General features: G+C 39.9%; 1 protein-coding gene across 1 annotated transcript in view; it reads left to right on the forward strand.

The window, feature by feature from the left end:
- Positions 1–2592: 2592 nt before the first annotated feature.
- Positions 2593–21002, forward strand: part of MGAM (maltase-glucoamylase) — a 66983-nt gene continuing 48573 nt past the window's right edge. Inside the window, exons 1-12 of the mRNA XM_047694634.1 lie at positions 2593–2719; positions 4384–4496; positions 11898–12018; positions 13078–13187; positions 13738–13889; positions 14445–14616; positions 16335–16434; positions 18169–18281; positions 18802–18927; positions 20172–20303; positions 20458–20574; positions 20804–20917. Of these exons, the coding sequence (XP_047550590.1) occupies positions 2593–2719; positions 4384–4496; positions 11898–12018; positions 13078–13187; positions 13738–13889; positions 14445–14616; positions 16335–16434; positions 18169–18281; positions 18802–18927; positions 20172–20303; positions 20458–20574; positions 20804–20917 (1497 nt within the window). The remainder of the gene's footprint in view (positions 2720–4383; positions 4497–11897; positions 12019–13077; positions 13188–13737; positions 13890–14444; positions 14617–16334; positions 16435–18168; positions 18282–18801; positions 18928–20171; positions 20304–20457; positions 20575–20803; positions 20918–21002) is intronic.

Consider the following 21002-nt stretch of genomic DNA (forward strand, 5'->3'; position numbering starts at 1 on the left):
GAGAAGTTTCCACATCACAGTGTGGAAACCGACTTTGGATTCACAGTGCCCAGTTGGAAACTTGGCTCTGAGCTCTGGACTGTGGGCACCCCAGTTTCTATTGGGCCCATTTAACTATTTGTAGAATGGGGATAATAACAGTCCCTCCTCACAGGGTGGTTGTGAGGACTAATGGAAATAAAGCAGCTAAGTGCTTAGCTGTGTACCACGCACGTTCTGAGTACTTGGTTAATGACCTAGATACTATCTGATAAAACCACAGTCTCACGAAAAGCCTAAGCTGGTGTGCAAAATGGGACATAATAACTTAGATAGAGAGTCATGGTTGAAAGTTTTGGCTATGGAGTCCAAAGGCCAGGTGTTGAAATTGTGGCTTTGCTTCTTATCAGCTATGTGATACTAGGCAAGTTTTTTGACCTTGCTGAAATTTTAATTTCCTCATCTGAAAGTGGGGTTGTAGCAGTAAGTAACATTGGGTTGTCATGAGGACTGTATGCAACAAATTATGTAACCTCTTAGCATATTCACTCACTCATCATTAAGTATTTTTAGTATTATTATCAGATTGCACAATTTTTGTCATATGAAATAGAATATTCAAAGGTTAATGATGGACTGCCAAGTAGCAGTTTGTTAAAAAATTTCTTAAAAGATTTTATTTATTTATATGACAGAGAGAGATCACAAGTAGGCAGAGAGGCAGGCAGAGAGAGAGAAGGGGGAGGGGAAGCAGGCTCCTTGCTGAGCAGAGAGCCCCATGCGGGACTTGATCCCAGGACCCTGAGATCACGACCTGAGCCAAAGGCAGAGGCTTAACCCACTGAGCCACCCAGGCGCCCAAAAATGTTTTTTCTTTTAAAAGCAATTGAAATTGTTTGTATTTGCCTTTTGCCATCTTTCCTGATTTTGTCTTCCTAAGTGGCATTCCGAAATGAGACTGTAGGTTTCACCATCAAGATCCCTGTGATTCAGAAAGTGAGGTCAGCCAGATGATGCTGATGAGAGGTTTTGTTTTTGTTTTTTCTTAAGGTTTATGGAAATGTTTCTCTTCTATAGCTAGGAAATTATTATTATTTTTCCAGAGAGCAGGTAACTATATCTGAATAAATGAAACAAAAGACTTTGATAAGAGGCAAAAGATTTTTTAAAATGCAAATGACATTCAGAAATCTAATTTACCCACATGTATTAATTATCTCTTAATGCATAACAGATTACCCCGACTATTCACAGCTTGAAACAATAGATATTTTTTAGGTCACAGTTTTTATGCATTAGAAATGCTGGAGCAGCTCAGCTAGGTGGTACTGCATCAGAGTCTCTCCTGACCTCACAACCAAGATGTTGCCAGGAGCTGGAGTCATGTGAAGGCTCGACTGGTGCTGGAGGACCCACTTCTGAGGTGGTGCCCTCACCTGGCTGTTGGCTAAAGGCCTAGTTACTCACAGGTTTTTGGTTTTTTCCATAGGCCTGCTGGAGTGTCGCTATGACATGGCAGCTGGCTTCTCCAAGAAAGGAACCAAGAAAAAGAGCAAGGTAGTGATCCAAGAGCAAAGAAAGGAAGAACTGTCCTGCCTTTTATAACCTAATTTTGGGGGTCATGTGCCAGCATATTCTATTGTTGGAAGTGAGTCCCTGAGTCCAGCCTACTCTCAAGAAGGGAGGGTTGGGGCACTTGGCTCCACCTCTGGTTGGGGGAGTATCAAAAGATTTGTGGACTTTTTTTGTAAACCACCACATCATAATTTTGAATAATAATGAATTTTATTTTATTGCACATTTTACTCAGTCCTCTCTCTGGATATTTACACTATTCTCAGTGTTTTGCTGTTATGTACATTTCACGTCATGCCACAATGAAAAACCTTTATCTGTACATCCAGGAGGGGATTATGCTGACCGAAATAAGTCAATCAGAGAAAGATGATTATCATATGGTTTCATATGTGGAAAATAAGGTGGAAAATAAACAGTTCAGAAGATGATAGGGGAAGGGACGGAAAATGGAATGGGAAGTCATCAGAGTGGGAGAAAAACCGTGAGAGACTCCTAACTATAGGAAACAAACAGGGTTGCTGGAGGGGAGATGGGTGGGGGTTGGGGCAACTGGGTGATGGGCATTAAAGAGGGCACATGATGTGATGAGTACCGGGTGTTATATGCATGGAATACTGGCTGTTATATGCAACTGATAAATTATTGAACACTACATCTGAAACTAATAATATGTTGGCTAATTGAATTTAAGTAAAAACAATAAAGGAATCTCTATATCTACATTGTGGAGCTCAAACTCACAACCCCAAGATCAAGAGTCACATGTTCTACCAACTGAGCCAGACAGACTCCCCAGTACTTAGATATTTCCAGATGAAAAGATATATGAGATTTGCTTCAAGGTTAGGGAGAGAAGTAAATAGAATAAAGAAAAAATGAGATTGATCATGAGTTGATAATTTTTTAATCTTGCTGATGAGTATGTACATGAAGGACTTGTAGTTATTCATTTTACTTATGTGACATTTGAGCTTGTCCATTAGGAAATTACTAGCTATGAATGAAATAAAACTTAAATATAATTTTTTTTTTCAGATGGCAAGAAAGAAGTTGAAAGATTTCACGACTTTGGAGATTATGCTCAGTGTTCTTCTGCTTATGGTATTTATCATCACTATTCCTCTGTTTGTGCTTTCAGCTAAAGAGTCTTCGGAATCAAAAGGTAACAAGGAACTCTAGCATTCCCTCCCCATGTGTTGCTCTTACCAGAGCAGAAACCTCATAAATGGCAGGGACTTGATTCTCTCCTGTCCATTGTTGTGAGCATGTGTGGGGAGGGAGGGGGAAGTTATATGTGTGTCGGTGAGCCCTTGACTGGAACTGTGATAGCTCACTAGGCATTCACTGTAGGCCTAAGCTGATACTTTTATTTCCCAGTTAGCACAGTGCAGGATTTCACAGCTGACCCTTGAAATAAATTTGCTGAATTGCTTTGAATAATTCTCATTTCTTTAATAATATTATTGACATTTATTAACCAATAACCCCTTATATGTAAGGCAATTGAATAAGTATATAATTAAAGTATTTAAGGCCAAAGTTCTGTTTTTTAAAAAGTTAACAACCATCAGAGTTATTTAGTTAAACGTGTATTGAACTGTCTTACTCTGAGAGAGGGGCTGGATTGTGCCAAGTTATCCCTGGTTTCTTCTCTGGTATATTTAGGAACAGTTTCTATGAATCAGGTGATAAGGGGTAAGTCTGTGGCTAGAATACTTCTCTTCTCCCAGTCCCTCTGTCCCAGCCCTGACAATTTCTCCTTTTGTGGGGAGTTACATCAAATAATCTCAAAGATTGTTTAACTCTTAAAATTCCATGACTTTGGACATGGAACTAAAACCCTTGTTCAGGAAGTGGCACAAATATGGAGCTCTCTTAATCTATCACTTTTGAACTGGAATAGAAATGAAAACTAATTAAAAGCCCCATTATTCTGTCTTCATGTCCTTTCAGAGTGCCTTAAAGAAATCTCACTTCCTTATTTTAGAATGCAATAGGTGTGTCTTTAATGTGACTGATTTTAAAATCGAATCAAGGCAGTTGGGCAGATCCTAACTGCCAATTTTTACATCGGTGGCCTTCCTTTACATTTTTGCCATATGAGACTTTATATTACATGAGAACGTCATCACTCAGAAGTGTTCCTTGTTGAGGGAATGCCTGGTAATGGAACAACTGGAACAGAGGTTATGATGATTAGGGAGGTAACATCCACGAAAACATACACTGTGCATGTTCTGTGCACAGACATATTGTGAACCAGTTACTGGGGGTGGAAGTAAAGGACCAGGGCAGTCTGCAAACTTTTCTGTAAAAAAACAGTACCTAATACTTCAAATTTGGCAGACCATATGGTCTCTGTCATAACTAACTAATTTTGTCACTGTAGTACAAAAGCAGCTGTAGATAATACATTAATAAGTGGATGTGTCTGTGTCCCAGCAATCAGACTATGACCTGATTTGGCCCAGGGGCTGTAGTTTGCCTGCCCCCTGGACTAGAGAAAAAGGTAGATTTGGTTCTTACCTTGGTGACCTTTTGATTTAATGGTGGAGCCACACTCCTTGCTCTTATATGAACCATCTCAAAGGGGAGAGCATTGGTGGTAGAAGGAGATGATGTAGTATACACAGAAGTAAATACAATCAGCAGGAACAAAATGAGGCTTTCTAAAGTGAACGTGTACTTTTCAAGGGCATCAGGGTGAAGACAGATCAGTGGTGGAGTTCATATACTTGGAGATGTTGAGAACTATGACAATCATGTTAAATGCTTGTGATATTAGATCTGATGGTCATTTTATGTTTGTTTCTGGGATTATCCCAGATCCTGGGACAACAGTTATGCCAGATGCAAGTACCACCCCTGAATCTGCTGTGTGCCCAGTGGTAAATGAAGTGGAACGGATAAATTGCATCCCTGACCAGCCACCAACAAAGGTTTGAGTTACAGATCTTGTTTCCATTTAAGAGTTTATGCTATTGAATAGTTTTTGTTATTGTTGTTAATTTCTGTTCTGTTTGTTTGTTTCCTGTTTGTAAGTCCCAGAGAACTGTTTGCATTGCAACTATTGGTGGCTTGTGCAAATGAATCCTGTATCCACCCTTGTGAGACAGTGCAGCTTTGGGAGAGAAAGAGTGAGAGAATTCCCTTGGGTTGACAGATTAAATTAAATATGAATTTCTGATAAATCATGAGTACTTTTTTTAGTATAAGAATGTCGCATGCAAGATTTGGGACTGACTTCTATTAAAAATGGATTTATCTTTTATCTGGCAACACTGCTTGGTTACTCATTCTCTCTGACTGTTACTGCCTCTGTTTCTTGCCTTTTCTCTGTCTCTCTCCTTTCATGATTCCCAAAGGCTGTCTAGGATCTACAGTGAAAAGTAATACACGTACATAAAACATTATTTAAAATAAGGACAAAGTTTTAAGAGCCATGTCCTGTAAGGAAGAAGATAATAAATCCCAGACTAAAGATAGTGCAGGCATCTGGGTATTTACAGCAATATTTCTTGATCACCAACTGAAGTTCTGCTGAGTATTATAATTGTGAAGTTCATTACCCACACAGTGTATCAGTCACCTTTCACGCTGAGAATGAATGAAAACAAAATGCAGCCTTCTGAGTGAAGTCCACTGATATGAAATGGCAGATTTATATCAGACACAGATAGGATGCTTGCTGCATGTGCTACCCAGGCACGTGGCACGCTCACATTTATCTCTCTAGCCATCCTGTCATAAGCTGGCTGGAATATCTGTGGTGTTCTTGAGAACTGCTGTTTTGGTTTGTCTGAAGGTCCTAATACCAAAAGACGTTTTGTTTTTCTTTTCTGTTTTTTTTTTTCCCTCTTATAGTTTTGGAGGCTACAAGTCCCAAATCAAGATGTTGGCAAGGTTGATTCCTTTTGAGCACTCTTAGGTAGAAGCTGTTCTTGCTTCTCTCCTAGTCTCTGGTGGTAGCAGTCAGTCCTTCACATTCCTTGGCTTATAGATGCATCACTCCAGTTTCTGTCTGTGTCTTCACATGGCTTCTCCCTGTGTGTGTGTGTCTGTGTTCAAATTTCCCATTTGAATAAGGATACTTGGCATATTGGATTAAAGGCTTACCCTATTTCAATATGACCTCATCTTAACTAATTACCTCTGCAACCATCCTACTTCCAAATAAGATCAAAATCTGAGGTATAAAGATTAAGACTTCAACGTGTCTTTTCTGAGGACATAATTCAATCCAAGTCATAGAGAGGGGAACTGTGGAAAGTGGGAATTGTTACAACTTGAACCTTTGATGTTGACTGACTTGGCGTAGATGCCGAGTCAACGAGAACCAATGCAGCCAAGAGAGAACAGATGAAATCAGCTATAATTTATGATGGACTAGGGTTGGGGGAAGTGGGAAGTTAAGGCAGAGAAGGGAACCAGAGCCAGATAAGTAGCTTGACATAGAGAAGATGTCCAAGACTGCAGCAGAGTGATGGGATAAAACTAATCAGGAAGTCCAGATGCTGTACTGAAGTCAAGAGAGATCCAATCTCTGGATAGAGATGGGTAGTTAAGGATCAGGAAATCTCCTGGACAGGAAACTCAGTGCCATGACTAACTGTTTTGGCACCAAGGGCAGCAGCCTGCACAGCAAGTCCACTAAGGTAAGAAATAATCCCAGTTAGACCAACATACCTTTACCAACGTGGTTGTAGTGTTCAGTTCCCTTTATTTGGCATCTTACCCAGACTGAAATGAACTTGACCTCTTAGAATAGTGAACAGAGTTAGAGTTGCCTACTGGGAGTAGGAAGAAAAAAGATTGAAAAGAAAAGGTGGATTTAAATAGCAGAAGACCTCGGAAGTCACGTAGAGGAAGCTGGTTTTTGATGTGATATGCAGCAGCTAGGAGCAACGATTTAAGGCTGAATGGGATCATGTACTGAGAAACAAAGAAAAGAGAACATCAAAACAGGACTAAGAGAAAAAGAAGATATCAGGGAGAAAAAAAAAAGCAGAATACTTCAGTATGGGGCCAAATGTCAAAGTTCAGCATTTGAGGTGATAGGTTCAATTAAACTAAATAGTTTTCTTCTCATAAATTCTTGTAGAGGAGATAAACCAAGTAAATCAATAACTGGAATATGAAATAAAAAGTCATAAGATATAAAAGAAATATGTTGGAGACCACAGAGAAGAAGACAGTATTATCAAGGGGAAGGTGACAGTATGGAATTAAACATAAGGAGGATTTTGACACAGATGGGAGGAATGGAAAGTGAATTCAAAATAGAATGGATGAGGAAATTGTGGGGCACACACATGACATATCAAATGGTCCCATATGGCCAAGATATGGGGTGAGTGCCAGAGAGAAGATAATGCCAGAGATTGCAAGGTAAATTAGAGCTGGATGAGAGAGAACCATTAATGTTCTGCTTTGTTGATAGGAAAGGGAAGCTGTGGTCTAGATACGCTTCATGTAAGCAGGATGTTTGGCACACTAGGTTTGCAGAAAGTTGATCCACACCCGTTCACTAGCCCCTGTTGCAGTGTGCTAGAAACCTTGTAGCTTAGAAGCACAGCTAGAAGGCTAATGCATCCTAAGTTCACTCTCCTACAACACCTCATCTTGATATTGATTGTTGAACTTCAGATGTCATTATTGGCTCAGCAGTGTTTCTTTGGGGTTTTATTGTAAGACCTTTCATAAAATCTGTGGTATCAAGATTATAGTTCAATAAATGAACTTTGCCTTTTTTTGTATGTTGTACCAACTACATTAAACTATGACCTTGGCATTCATTCATTGACCTGCTCCTCTTTAGCTCAGCCAGAGAGGAATGCTCTGGGAGTTCTTTCAGTGGCCTGTTTTTTCATAGACGTTATGTCTTGGGCATTTTGGTGCATGTTTCAAGTATCCTGGCTGCTATATGCTCCCCCAGACTATTGTTGAGAGGCCGAGTCTATGGATGATAATGTACTTATATAATGTGCATGTTAAAGGGAAGTACATGGCTGTGTGGAGTAGAGAAGTGGGAAGAAATTATGAATATGATACCAGGCTAGTGGAATGTTCCAGTGTTGAGGCCATTACTGTACCATTTTATCACTCCTCTCTCTCTCTCTCCTCCATGATTACTTATAAAGAACTAACAGTATAAATTCCCCTTCAAATAATTCTTTGTTGTAGATCCCACTGTTTTTAACTCCCAATAATGGGAGGGAATCCTATGAATTTGTCAAACCACGTGGTATACTCTTGGAGACATCTTGGGAGAGAATGAGCTCCAAGAGTTTCTTCCATGAATCTCAGGGCAGGGAAAAAAAGGGTGACTCAGTTATCAAATTTCTAGCCTGATCTTTAGTTTTGGGTTGGCGGCTGTTTCAGGGCATCTCCCTTGGGCGTCCCATGAACACCTCGCCTGAACTCATCACTCCTCATCAAATCTGCTTTCCTTCCTCGACCATCAGATTCTGTTCGTACTCCTGTTATGCTTCTTATCTCAGTAGCAGGAACAGCAGAATTCTCGCCTGGCTCTTCCCTTCAAGCCCTTTGAACAATATTTCATGTATTTTAAACACTTTCCTTGACAATGTTTCCCAGAATAAGCACTTAGTTTCCCTTCATACCTGGTCATGCTGGCCCTTCCCCACCTCACACGTGGGCTTATTCCCACAGACTCCTAGCACCTCTTCTGAATTCCATCTCTCCCCTACCTGTGCCATTACACACAGGATTGAAACTACCCTCTTGATTATCCTACTTTCTTTATATTGCTCCCCAGCTGGAGTACTTACAGCCTTCATTACTGTTTATTGTGTTGAGTTCAAATACTCAGTGTGTCATCTTAGACCCTGTTTAACTTTTGTGCCTCTCAAGCTGCACATAGGTCATTCTCCCATGCAGATTTTAGGGACAGCTCTCATACTTACCCAAAACCTGTCCAATCTGAAAGACCATATCACTTTCTACTTCCTTGTGAGGCCTTCTGCCCACAATCCCAGTACCTTTTACCCATAATCCCAGAGTTGAAAGATCCTGTTGATGGTTGGGAGCAGAAAGATGTAGTCAATTCCAGACACCCAGCTAAGGAAAGAGCTGGTAGACAGTAATTTTAAGCTCATTGATTGTCAGGATAGAATGTATTGTATGTTGGCTAGCTGAACATAAAAAAAGAACGTATTGTATAAACAAAGAAGAGCAGGTTTACATGCTTAAAATACCAGCATATCCTAACTATCTTGTAGAATGGGTAAGCTGAGAACTGTTTACAGTAAGTCCTATGGTTAACAATAGTACTAATGATAATCTTTATGATGATGTTTGACAAGTTACCGTCTTTCTTTTTCAGAAGTTGTCATATTTTATAGCAGGCATACTCAGTAATTATCTATTTATTGTTTATTTATTGGCTTGTTTTATATTCTGCAAATTCCATTTTATTATCAATAAGTGTTTAATGGCTCAAGTTTTATGAATATCAGCCAGCAAACTGCATTTTGTGGAGATCGTTAAGAGTCCCCACCTTCAAAATTACTCTGTATTTACACAGCATTAGTTAAGAGCCATTATGTGGTGCTAGGAAGAGCAGTGAGCTGTCAGGTCCTGTGTACAGACTTAAGTTTATGCTCTATGCCTTGAACTGAGAGTGTAGCCCTTGGGCAGTAGGGTGTTAGGGGAGCCCCAGTACAGGTTCTAGTCCTGGCTTTGCTTCTGAAAAACTCTGTGACTTGATCATGAAGTCTTGTTTCCTTGCAGACTATCAAATCTTTGTCAGTGAAATGCAGCAGTGTGCTCAGGCCAATCTGTCTATTAAATGCCTACCAAGCATGAGCCAGGAGCTGTACTACAGCTCTCTGTTTCCTACGATTTTAGTGACCACAAAAGTACTGGCCGATGACATGTGATAATTGACATGATACATTTTCCCCCAAGGTCTTATTTTGTGTTTTCCATTTGTTCTGTTTTGCTATGTGCTGCTCCCTGCCTGTCCCCCACCCTATGCCCATAACTATGTCTTCTTTCCTTATTATTTTTTTAAATTTTCTTTTGCTTTGAGGATTTTTTTCCCCTGGAGTTTTTAATACTGTATTGGAAGTTACATGGACTATATTACTTCAGCAATTCCTCTTAAATTTAAATTCTCAGATGAACTTAAAAGGACATTTGTATCTTGGCTCTAATTCTTCTCTATATGTGCCTTCAGTTCTATTCACATCATCATTTTGTACAGCTTTTCTTTACGACGATTTTCCTAGGTTCCTTTTTACTCTCCTGTTTATGTGCACCAAGCTTCTCTTTTCACTCCTCGTGACTGCTTAGGGCCACTGCAAGAACTGGCATTTCCAAGTTAGCCAACAGAGAACATTCACTTTTCTGGCTTCTTTGAACACTCTTTGATCTTTGCCCCTTCCATTCCAATGAAGAAATTATTAACCTCTGGGCAGTGTGCAGAAACCATTCTGTTTAACACCCTTTTTAACACCTTTCTCTTTGCCTGATGTACTGAGGTTTCAACTGAGTGGGTTTAAAAGGAAAAAAACCACAAAACCCTGCTGATGGGAATTCATGGTGCAGCCAGATCCCACAGCCATATCATCCACAGATGGGCACGGTTTTTCCATCCTTAAATTAAAGTATTCATGTAAAAATAAGCATGTGATCAGATCCAATTGTTCATAAACCTAAACCATTTCTTTGTCTTATCATTTGCAAAGCATGGCCATGTCCTCCTGAAAATGTGCTTAAACAGAAACTCAACCCAGAGTATAGGAAAAAGACAGTAGATAGCAAGAGAACTAAGTTTTTGTGCTTGCCTTCCCAGTAGCTAACTGAGCAAACTTTGGCAGGTCACTGCACATCTGTGAACTTCTGCCTGTCTCAGGTGCTTCATCTGTAAAATATATAGCAGGATGTAGTAGTCATTTATTGCTTGGTGACAGATTATGCCAAAACTTCATGGCTTAACACAACGAACATAATTTTTTTATTATGGTCACAAATCTGACTTTGACATAGTTGGATACTTTTGGCTCAGTCTTTTAGAAAACTGAGGTTGAAGTGTCTTCTGGGACTGGGTGTGACCACTTTCAGGCTCATTTATGGGATTGTTGGCAGGATTGAGATCCTCCAGGATTGTTGGATGAGAGTCTCTGTTCCTAGAAGGCCATTGGCTGGAGACCTCCCTTAGTCCCTTGCCGTGTGCTCCAGAAGAGCAAGGGAAAGAGAGCAAGCCAGACAGGAGACATAATCTTTCTGTAATCTAATCTTAGAAACAACGTCCCATTATTTTTGCTTTATTCTGTTCATTACAAGTCACTAGGTCTAGTCCACATTCAAGAGGAAGAGGTTTCTTTGTACTTTTTTGTAGTTATCCTGGTGCTCCTCCCAAATAAATTAGTTGACGTGAGAGAGGGATTGTATTCATTTTAGTCTCCACTCGATTCTGTTAATTGTGGCATAAAGTGGACACGTTTCTTTTTTATTTCTCTTTTTTTAAAATTTTATTTATTTATTTTTTATTTTCAGCATAAGAGTATTCATTGTTTTTGCACCACACCCAGTGCTCCATGCAATCCGTGCCCTCTCTAATACCCACCACCTGGTTCCCCCAACCTCCCACCCCCCGGCCCTTCAAAACCCTCAGATTGTTTTTCAGAGTCCATAGTCTCTCATGGTTCACCTCCCCTTCCAATTTCCCTCAACTCCCTTCTCCTCTCCATCTCCCCTTGTCCTCCATGCTATTTGTTATGCTCCACAAATAAGTGAAACCATATGATAATTGACTCTTTGCTTGACTTATTTCACTCAGCATAACTAAAAATTAGAATCTCTTTGAGTTTCAAGGAACAATTACTTTTTGCTTTGGGAGAAGTTGAGAGACTACATATGTATGTATGTATATATCTATCACGTATATGTAACACACACAAAATAGACATATTTAAAAGTCAAAAATGATTTGATCTCAAAGCTTCTGAATAAAGCAAAGTCTTTTTTTTTTTTAAACCAAAGCAATATAAGTGAAGCTGCTTTTGTAATTTTAAGATTCTGGTGATATAACTATATTGTAGTTTAAGATATTTAAACAGAGTTACCAGTTTTATTGTGATGGCAGATGTGGGACTGCACTGTGGTCCCTATATTATTTCAAAATAATAATAACAGAGTAGGGCATTGGCAGAAAAATTAATTTTGAGTACAAGCTGTGGATTGACTGGTATACAGCACAATTTCTCTAAATATCATTATAAAATGAGGTTAATGATACCATAAGCTCAAAATACATTTGTAAATGATAATGTTCTACAAATGCATGAAATTATTTGACTAATCTCTTATTTCAGGCCACATGTGATCAGCGTGGGTGCTGCTGGAGACCTCAGGGGACCATAAGTGTGCCCTGGTGCTACTATTCTAGAAGTCATGGTTATCAAATGGAGGGTGACCTTGTAAAAACAAATGCAGGTAAGCCAGACAATGAGATGGGAGCTCCACACCCTCTATTTGCTACAGAGGAAAGCTTTAAAGCTTGCAGAGTATCACCCTGCACAGCCACACTACCGCCTGTGACAGAAGGTAGGCACTGCTCTTAAGCAAGGGCTGGGATCTATTTTGGCATCAAGGGAAAAAAAAATCCAATCTTGGCAGTTAGGATACATGGTCTATTCCTGGCTCTACTTTATGTCCCTTAGTAACCTTGTACAATCATTGTGATATCTTTGATCCCCAAGTTTCAAACTTTTAAAGAGATGGATTTGGACTCAGTAACATCTGAAACTACTCATAACTCTAATACAATGTGATTTTGATGATATGGAAACAATTCCAATTTCATCAATATTTTATGAAAGTTAGCTAGTCAGTATCAGTGTTCATGAACCAAATGTCTCCTCCTGTTTCTCCCACCCCAAAATACAGAGGATAATAATAAACCTTCTGAGAGATAACAGAGGGTGACTACTTTGGGGAAGCTCTTAGCATAAAGGAAGAGGCATGCTGCCCCTCCAAGAGTCTTGGCCTGTGGCCTTTTCTAATACAGTCTCAGTTCTCACTTGGCTTATCATGGAACCTGGAAGATGGCATCAGCATATATGATCACCTGCAATGTAACATGAAAATAACTGAGAAGGAATGATGTAGAGATAGAGATAGAGATATATTCAGATACCTCTGTCTCTATATCCATATAGATCTCTCTCTCTCTTTCTATCTATATATCTATATATATCAAAAGCTAAGAGTGTAAAGGGATGTGATTAACACAGAATGGCTGATGGACTGTTGGAATGAGAATTAGGCCTTTGGGGGGGAAGTTTCAAGCTGATTTTGTAAGCGAGAAGCATGGGTAAGGTAGTGACTGTGCCTAGCTTCACACACTGGTCCACAGTAGTGTTTGATGGGAGACATCTCTCCTCCCTTCTTTTGAGAAATAAAGGCTTTTCACAGCCCCTTTGACTTAAATATGGCTACTTCTTGTGAATTTACACAGCCAGCTATGTAAACCTTTTTCCCTCTATATACTAGGATTCACAGCCCAGTTGAAAAGGTTGCTTTCTCCATCCCTATTTGGAAATGATGTCAACAATGTCCTTCTCACAGCAGAATACCAGACGTCCAATCGTTTTCACTTTAAGGTTGTGGTTTGTTTATTCTTTAAGAATCTTTTGGAAAAGTACTTGTTCTCTACCTGATGGCCGCAGTTACTACAAGACTGACAGTATTGCTAATGGAAGCATTTTTCTCTACTGACATTATTTTTCTTAGTACTATATGTTGAAGTCGTCTGTAGCCTTCCTTCAGTGTGATAACTTCCTGAATGTAGATTTAGAGTCAACTAGTGAAATCTGGCTTTCGTTTATTTGTCCCTAATACCATGTGAAATGTAGTCAGGAGGGAAAAGAAAAAGAATGATCACAGCTGTGAAAATTCTAGAGCTAGTCCATCTCTGTAGACTTACAATGTCTATTTCTACCAAAAGACTAACTTCTGCCCAGGTGTTAAACATTTGAATTTGGTAATATAACGGATAAATCTACCTCAGACATCATGCCATTTGGGTCAGTGCCTGAGTTCAGTACCATGAGCATAGTCACTGGGAAACACTGCTGTTGGTAGGGAGGTTTCTATTTTGAAAACACTGAGGAGTTTTCATTTTGGCTTTCTTTCCCTTCATGTCCCGGGCAGCTAACTGACCAGAGCAAGGACAGGTATGAAGTACCTCATGAACATGTGCAACCTTTCAAAGGAAATGCCGCTTCTCCCTTGACCTATGAAGTTATGGTCTCCCAACAGCCATTTAGCATCAAAATGATCAGAAGAAGTAATAACCGTGTTTTGTAAGTTTTGAAAACCTGTCTGGGGATCCGAGTAGGAAGGACATGGGGAAGGGAGGTCTGCAAGCCCGAGGAAGGGTGCATGCGTTGCAACAATGTTCCTGAAGGTTGTGAGCCCACTTTCGGTGATGAGACTCTTCGAATGTGTACTTTCTTCCACCTTCCTCTTTCCTCCTCCTGCTGCTTCTTCTTCTGTTGTTGTTATAGTTATTACTAAGCATTTATTAGAGGCCAGGCACTGAGCTGGGCCATTTTTTTCCCCTTCATTTTTATTACTGTGGCATCATTTTTTTCCTCTTTATTTTTCCATTCCTCCATCCATGTATCCACCAGTAACTATTTATGGAACATCTATTATAACGTAAGAGTAATATTTTGGCAGTGTCATAGGGCTTCTAAGGGAAAAAGAATTCCTGATCTCTTAGTGTCCATGGGAGGGCAAATGGAGCCAGTTAAACAGGGGATAGGAGTCATTAAGATGTAAGGGACACTTTTCTAAAGGTGTGTCCTCTCCACTCTACTTGCCCACCTGTCCCTGCATTTTGCATCGGCGTCTAGGTTGGACTCAGGCATTGGACCCCTCCTATTTGCCGATCAGTTCCTGCAGCTCTCCATGCGACTGCCCAGTGCTAACGTGTATGGTCTGGGGGAACAGGTGCACCAACAGTACCGGCATGATATGAATTGGAAGACCTGGGCCATGTTTGCCAGGGACACAACCCCCAATGGGGTAAGCTTTTAGGATGGGCCCCCCTGCACTACAGGTCAGCCTCATTTCTGAAGACGACTCCAAGTAGTACAGAATAATAGTTAAGAGTGAGATTCTAGGGTGAGGCTATTTAGGTTTGAATTCTAACACTGACACTCACCAGTTCTGTGATTCTGGGTGAGTTACCTCTATGTGTCTTCAGTTTCTCATCTATAAAACAGGGGGAATATACTTCCCTTGTAGGACTGTGATGGGAATTAGAAGAATTTATCCACATAGAGTATCTAGAAGAGTGTCTGCCACATAGAAAGGGCTCAATAAATGCCAACCACTCTTCATTTTATTTTCCTTTTGAACTAACTAGTTGTGGAGAAGACGTTACTAATATTGACTCTGCACAATAGGTGGGTTATTATCTCCATATATTTTAGGTTGGGCTTTATAGACCATCAGTTTATACCAGGTTTGTCAGCAAAATAGGATAAAATATCAACAAAAATACTGTCTTGCTCATTCCCGTATGAATAGTGTTTGGGGCAGGGAAAGAATAGAAGACACAGAGTTTTGTTGTTGTTGTTTTGTTTGATTTTGTTTTTGTTTTCATTTTTATTTTGCTTTGACTGTGAAAATCCAAATCAGAGTTACTTTGTAGGCTCAGCAATATTACCTACAGATCTTGTTCAGCCACTTGCCTGATTAAGAAGAATGAGTTTCCGAATAAAGGAGATCATTGGAATAATGTATTAAGTGATCCTTTTAACATATGGTCTGTATTTATTAAAAGAACCCTAAAAATTAAGTATAATTGATTCCATTCAACAGGCGAGAAACTGAGGCTCAGAAATAGCCCAATGTTTAAAAATAAGTTTGGAGTAGCAGAGATAGGATCTAACCCCTGGCCTGAGTAATGTAAAGCCCATGCTCCTTACTCTACCATATGCCTATCAGAAAGACAGAAAAGTTGAGTCAGAGCAGCTCTCCTGGGAATCATTTAATAAGGAGCCCGAGATCTTTGCTACTCAAATGGGCATCACTATGGGAGAAATGTATTAGAATTCGAATCCACATTTAACTAAGATTCATATATAATTTCTGTGTACACCAAATTTTGAGAAATGCTGTTCTAGAGTAGTGATTTCAAACATGACTGCTCATTGGAATCACCTGGAGAAATTTAACAAAATATCAATGCCTGCTCCTACCCCCAGGAATTCTGTTTTAATTGGACTGGGATGCAGCCCCAGGTTGAGAACTACTGTTCTAAAGTCTTAGAAGTTCAGCTCACGTTCTAAAGTCTAGACGTTAGTGAGACTAGAAGACCAAGATATCTTGAGTAGAGCTCCCTCTAGTTGCACATTAGAAAGATGTCTGATTCATATTAAGGCTTGATGGAGCTTTTGCAGATGGAATTAGGTTAATCCTCTTTGAGAGAAGAGATTTTTTGAACTATGGTTTCAAAATTCTTGTTCTCCTACATTTTGACAGGTATCCTAAGCTCTCACATTTCTACTAGATAAATGGTCATAACTGACTCAATTCAATAAGAGAATAGTAATTCACTTGGTTGACATCAACCAAATCTAGACTTGATATATTAAAGATTTATCTGTGTCTTCTTTGACCATGAGTTCACTGTCAGTTACTCACACAATTAACACTGATTTCTTAAGTCATTTCTAGTCATTTGGGGTTTAAATTATTAGATGGTAAGTTTTCTATTTTTTATTTTCTTTCTGCAGGATGGAACTAACTTATATGGTACACAGACATTCTTCCTGTGTCTTGAAGATGCTAGTGGATTGTCTTTTGGAGTGTTTCTGATGAACAGCAATGCCATGGGTAAAAGACTAAAGGAATATTCATAAAAATGCATAGGAGCAATTTTCAGCACTATGAGAAATGGAATGGAGCCCTTTAGGAATGGCTGAGCCATAGCTCAGAGACTCGCATGTTCTTTGATTGTCCCATCCCTAGTTCATTACCTGTTGTTATATGGTAACTATATATAGGCTTTCTCTCCTAACTTATGATTTTTCTGAATCATAGCTCAGATTCAGCTAAACCGAGCAATGAGTATTTCATTCAGACAATACAGTGGTAGCAAGGCAAAGTGGAGTGGCAAGGGTAATGCCCTACAAGATCAATTTGTTTAAGACCAAACAGTGTAACATCAGAGGATTCCAGAAAGTAGGTAGCTTCCCCATCTTTGAAGGTTTAGATTGAATCAGTGATTCTCTACTTTTTTTTCTGCTTGCATCAGTAACAATGGATCTCAGTGGCAGTCAGTCAATCACCACCGGAGAAGAGGAGATGTATTAGAATCTCCCAGGGTTGATGGGATATTGATCCCTACTTCTTCTCAACTGAGAACCAATGGACTAGATCAGAGGTGCTTAAAGATAGAGGTGCCCATGGATAGTTCACAAACTGTTTCAGGTCTATAGTAAGATGATTATAGTATTGGAAAGTAAATATTGCTGTGGCATCCAAGTACATTCATGAACCCTTGTTCATAGATACTCTGTGTGAGTTGTTCTTATGACCAAAGAATACATTTCAGTAGATCTTGAAGCTTTTTATTCCTAAATGCAAACCAAGACAATGGGGAAACTTCACCTCTGAGAATTGTGATTGGGTCTTGGGGGATTTTCAGTTTATAATATAATCTCTGACCTTTTTTTTTTTTTTTTTTAAGCTTGGCTTTTGCTTGAGTGAGATTCACTGAGGCTGGTGACTCAGTTTGTCCAATTGGGTTGCATTCCTGCAATGATGATGGGTTGTGAGGTGGGAGCAACAAGTTCTGTAGTTGTGAAGGTCAAGAAGAAACAGTTTTCCTCTGCCTTTGCCAATCCAGTATTTGGGGGCCTGTGAGTCAACTAACAAGTGATAGGTTAGCAGGAGAAAAGACAGGTTATTTCCATGTGCAGCATGGGTACACAGGAGAGTGCTCAGTGAAGAGTAACTTCTCAGAGGGGTGGTTAGAATTTGGGGCTTATATTCCAGCTCTGCAAATGAGAGGGAGACAAGGGAAAAAAAGTCATGGGAAAACACATGACTTTTTGGAAAGATAAATGAGCCCTTTGGAGAACAGTTGGGGGGGCAGGATATTCTTGTGACAATGTCTGTTTGGTGATGGTGCCAATGTATTGTCTCGGAGAAGATTATAGTTGCTCTGGGGGTGGGAATTTATGACAACTGAGTTCTTTTGGGAAGTCCTGCTTTTTGTTGATAAGGAATTTCAGAAGCTCAAATGTCCTTTGCTTAAAATAACTTCTGTGCTACAGTGGCTTAGTCTGGACCCCTTTGTGAAACTATTTTTCATGAAAGCCTGAGTTCTGACATGGGAATGAAGATGCTCAAGTCACCAGTGACTAAAATCAGTCATGGAACAAATGCTTTGCCTTTCATGTGCCATGACCATCAGAATGTCTCCCTTTGTATACAAAATTTGAGGTGTTAGATTCACTTTCTTAATATTCAGATGATTGGCGATCTTCCAGTCTAAAACTCTGCATTCATTACTCTAGAGTAAATTCTAATTTTTATTTTTTTTCCACTTCTAAATCTTGCAAGAGGTTGCCCTCCAGCCCGCCCCAGCTGTCACTTACCGCACCATCGGGGGCATTCTCGACTTCTATGTGTTTTTGGGAAACACTCCAGAGCAAGTTGTTCAAGAGTATCTAGAGGTAAACTTACGATACTTGACTACAACTGAGGAAATAAATCCCAAGTAGCACAAAGAGAAGTAAATTTAATATGCAGGTGTGAGGCACAAAAATCTGCTGTTGTAAGCAGCTATTATAAATCTGCTACTCCAATCGCTCCTACTCTCAATGATTTATAAAGGGGCTAGGAAAATAGACTAACATTCCTACATTCATGAAATGGTGTGTTGGAAATTAGAGTAGATCATGTGCCCCCAAACCAGTGCTTACAACATTTTGTTAAAAATTGATATTTGCAAGGTGCCTGGGTGGCTCAGTGGATTAAAGCCTCTGCGTTCAGCTCAGGTCATGAGCTGAAGGCAGGGTCCTGGGATCCTGGGATCGAGCCCCACATCAGGCTCTCTGCTCAGCAGGGACCCTGCTTCCCCTTTCTCTCTGCCTACCTCTCTGCCTACTTGTGATCTCTGTCTGTCAAATAAATAAATACAATCTTTAAAAAAATCAAGTATTTGCTAACTTTCATTTCACATACTTCTTTTAGCTCATCGGACGGCCAGTCCTTCCCTCATACTGGGCACTTGGATTCCATCTCAGTCGTTATGATTATGGAACACTGGAGAGCTTGAAGGAAGTCATGGAGAGAAACCGTGCGGCAGGGCTCCCTTATGTGAGTAAGGCTTTAAAAGTCAACTCCGGAAATAAAGGAATTCCTTTGGGGAATAAGAAAAACTGCTTATAATTTCTCTGCCTGAGTTATTTTTTAAGAATATATAATAAAAAAGATTTTTATATATTCAGAATGCTAGACTTTTTTGCTGCACTGGCCATTCCTTTAAGGAACTAGTTATTTTTTGTTTGTTTGTTTGTTTTTTTAATAGGAAATGATCCTTAGACCACAATTTGGGGGTTAGGAAGACAGTCTGTTTGTGTCTGTTTTTCTTAGAACATTTTATTAGTAAAATTTTCTTATGCTATTGTATTGACTACATTTATATAATGTGTTTTTACTTGAGTTCTCAAAGCATTTCTTTCCCTAGTTTAAGTGAGCAAAACCATATAGTATGTACATTTAATAATAGAATATTTTAATATTTTAAATGGCTAAATTTGAACATATCTCTTCTGTCATGGAGCGTGAGGCTTTTCAATAGGTGCAGAGGAAAAAGCCCAGTTGTCTCTGGAATAATCCTCTTCTTTTCCCCACCCCTTTCCCTTGAGGGCAGACACATAGGTCCTAGAGCAAGGGTCAGTTTCATTATAGGTGCCACTATTTTCATACAGGTAGAATTAGGAAAAAATAAATGCCAAAGAAAACTTGAGCTAGAAGAGAAGCAACAAAACAAAACATGAGGCAGTAAAATGAGAGAAATGTAGGACAGACTGTCTCTTCTCCCCTTCCATTTGTGGATGGGGTAGGATTTAGGTATGGATACATATTTTTTAAAAATTATGTTCAGTTAGCATATAGTGCATCAGCAGTTTTTGATGTCGTGTTCAACGATTCATTAGTTGCATATAAGCCCACTGCTCATCACATCACGTGCCCTCCTTATTACCTGTCACCCAGTTACACCACCTGTTTTTGATAGCCTTAGTGATTTGCTGTGATTGTTGTGGTTTGTTTGTTAGGTTGGTTTTGAGTGACAGAGGGGGCTGGGTGACAAGGCAGGGTGATGCAGTTAACCTGGTTCCAGGGGTGAGGGTCAGGCCTTGGGGACACAATGGGTCCTCTGTTTTTGAAATTACTATTGGACAACAAGCACTTAGATGCTAGGGACTGATCAAGAACCTGGCTTTGAGCCCAGCATGCAGTCAGCGTGTATGGTGGGTAATAACAGTGATGATTTGACTGAGTCGTTTGAACAGGAAATTTCCTGTGAGCGGAACTGTGGAGTTTGTGTATACTTTCAGGATGTCCAGCATGCCGATATTGATTACATGGATGAGAGAAAGGACTTCACTTATGACCCAGTCAATTTTAAAGGCTTCCCTGAGTTTGTTAAGGAGTTACACAATAATAATCAGAAGCTGGTCATCATTGTGGTACGGGCCATCCTCCTTTCCCCCTGGATCATCAGGTGCCGGCTCTTTCTTATCTTTACAGCAACCTCCCTCTCCTTCACCCCCCAATTCCCAGTCTCCTTTCTGTGCCTCGAGCTTGAAGCTGGGTTCTTCATTGTGTTTTTTCTTTTCTTAGGATCCAGCCATCTCCAACAGCTCTTCCCCCAGCAATCCCTATGGCCCATATGATAGGGGTTCCAGCATGAAGATATGGGTGAATGCTTCAGATGGGGTGACTCCACTCATTGGGGAGGTAACTAAATGGGGGACCTGGGGACTGGTGATGGGGCTGTGGCAGAGTGTGCGTGTGTGCGCATGTGTATGTGTTTGCATGTGTTTAATTGTCTTGACACTTTGAGATGTCTTATATATGCTGGGGATACACTTGCCTCCCTGTCCCTTCATCCCCAGACCCCTAACAGCCATCTAGCTCTATATTCATTTAATTGACTCTGATCAGTGTTTTTCTTTTTCTCCTGCAGGTCTGGCCTGGAAAAACTGTGTTTCCTGATTATACCAACCCCGACTGTGCTGTTTGGTGGGCAAAAGAATTTGAGCTTTTCCACAACCAAGTAGAGTTTGATGGAATCTGGATTGTGAGTCCTTAATTCTCTCAATATTTGGTGACTAATGTCCAGACTGTGTGTTTCTATATCATCAAGTCAAGGAACATGGCAAGAA

Source organism: Lutra lutra, chromosome 11 (assembly GCF_902655055.1).
Source record: "Lutra lutra chromosome 11, mLutLut1.2, whole genome shotgun sequence".
In the NCBI taxonomy this organism is placed as follows: Eukaryota; Metazoa; Chordata; class Mammalia; order Carnivora; family Mustelidae; genus Lutra; species Lutra lutra.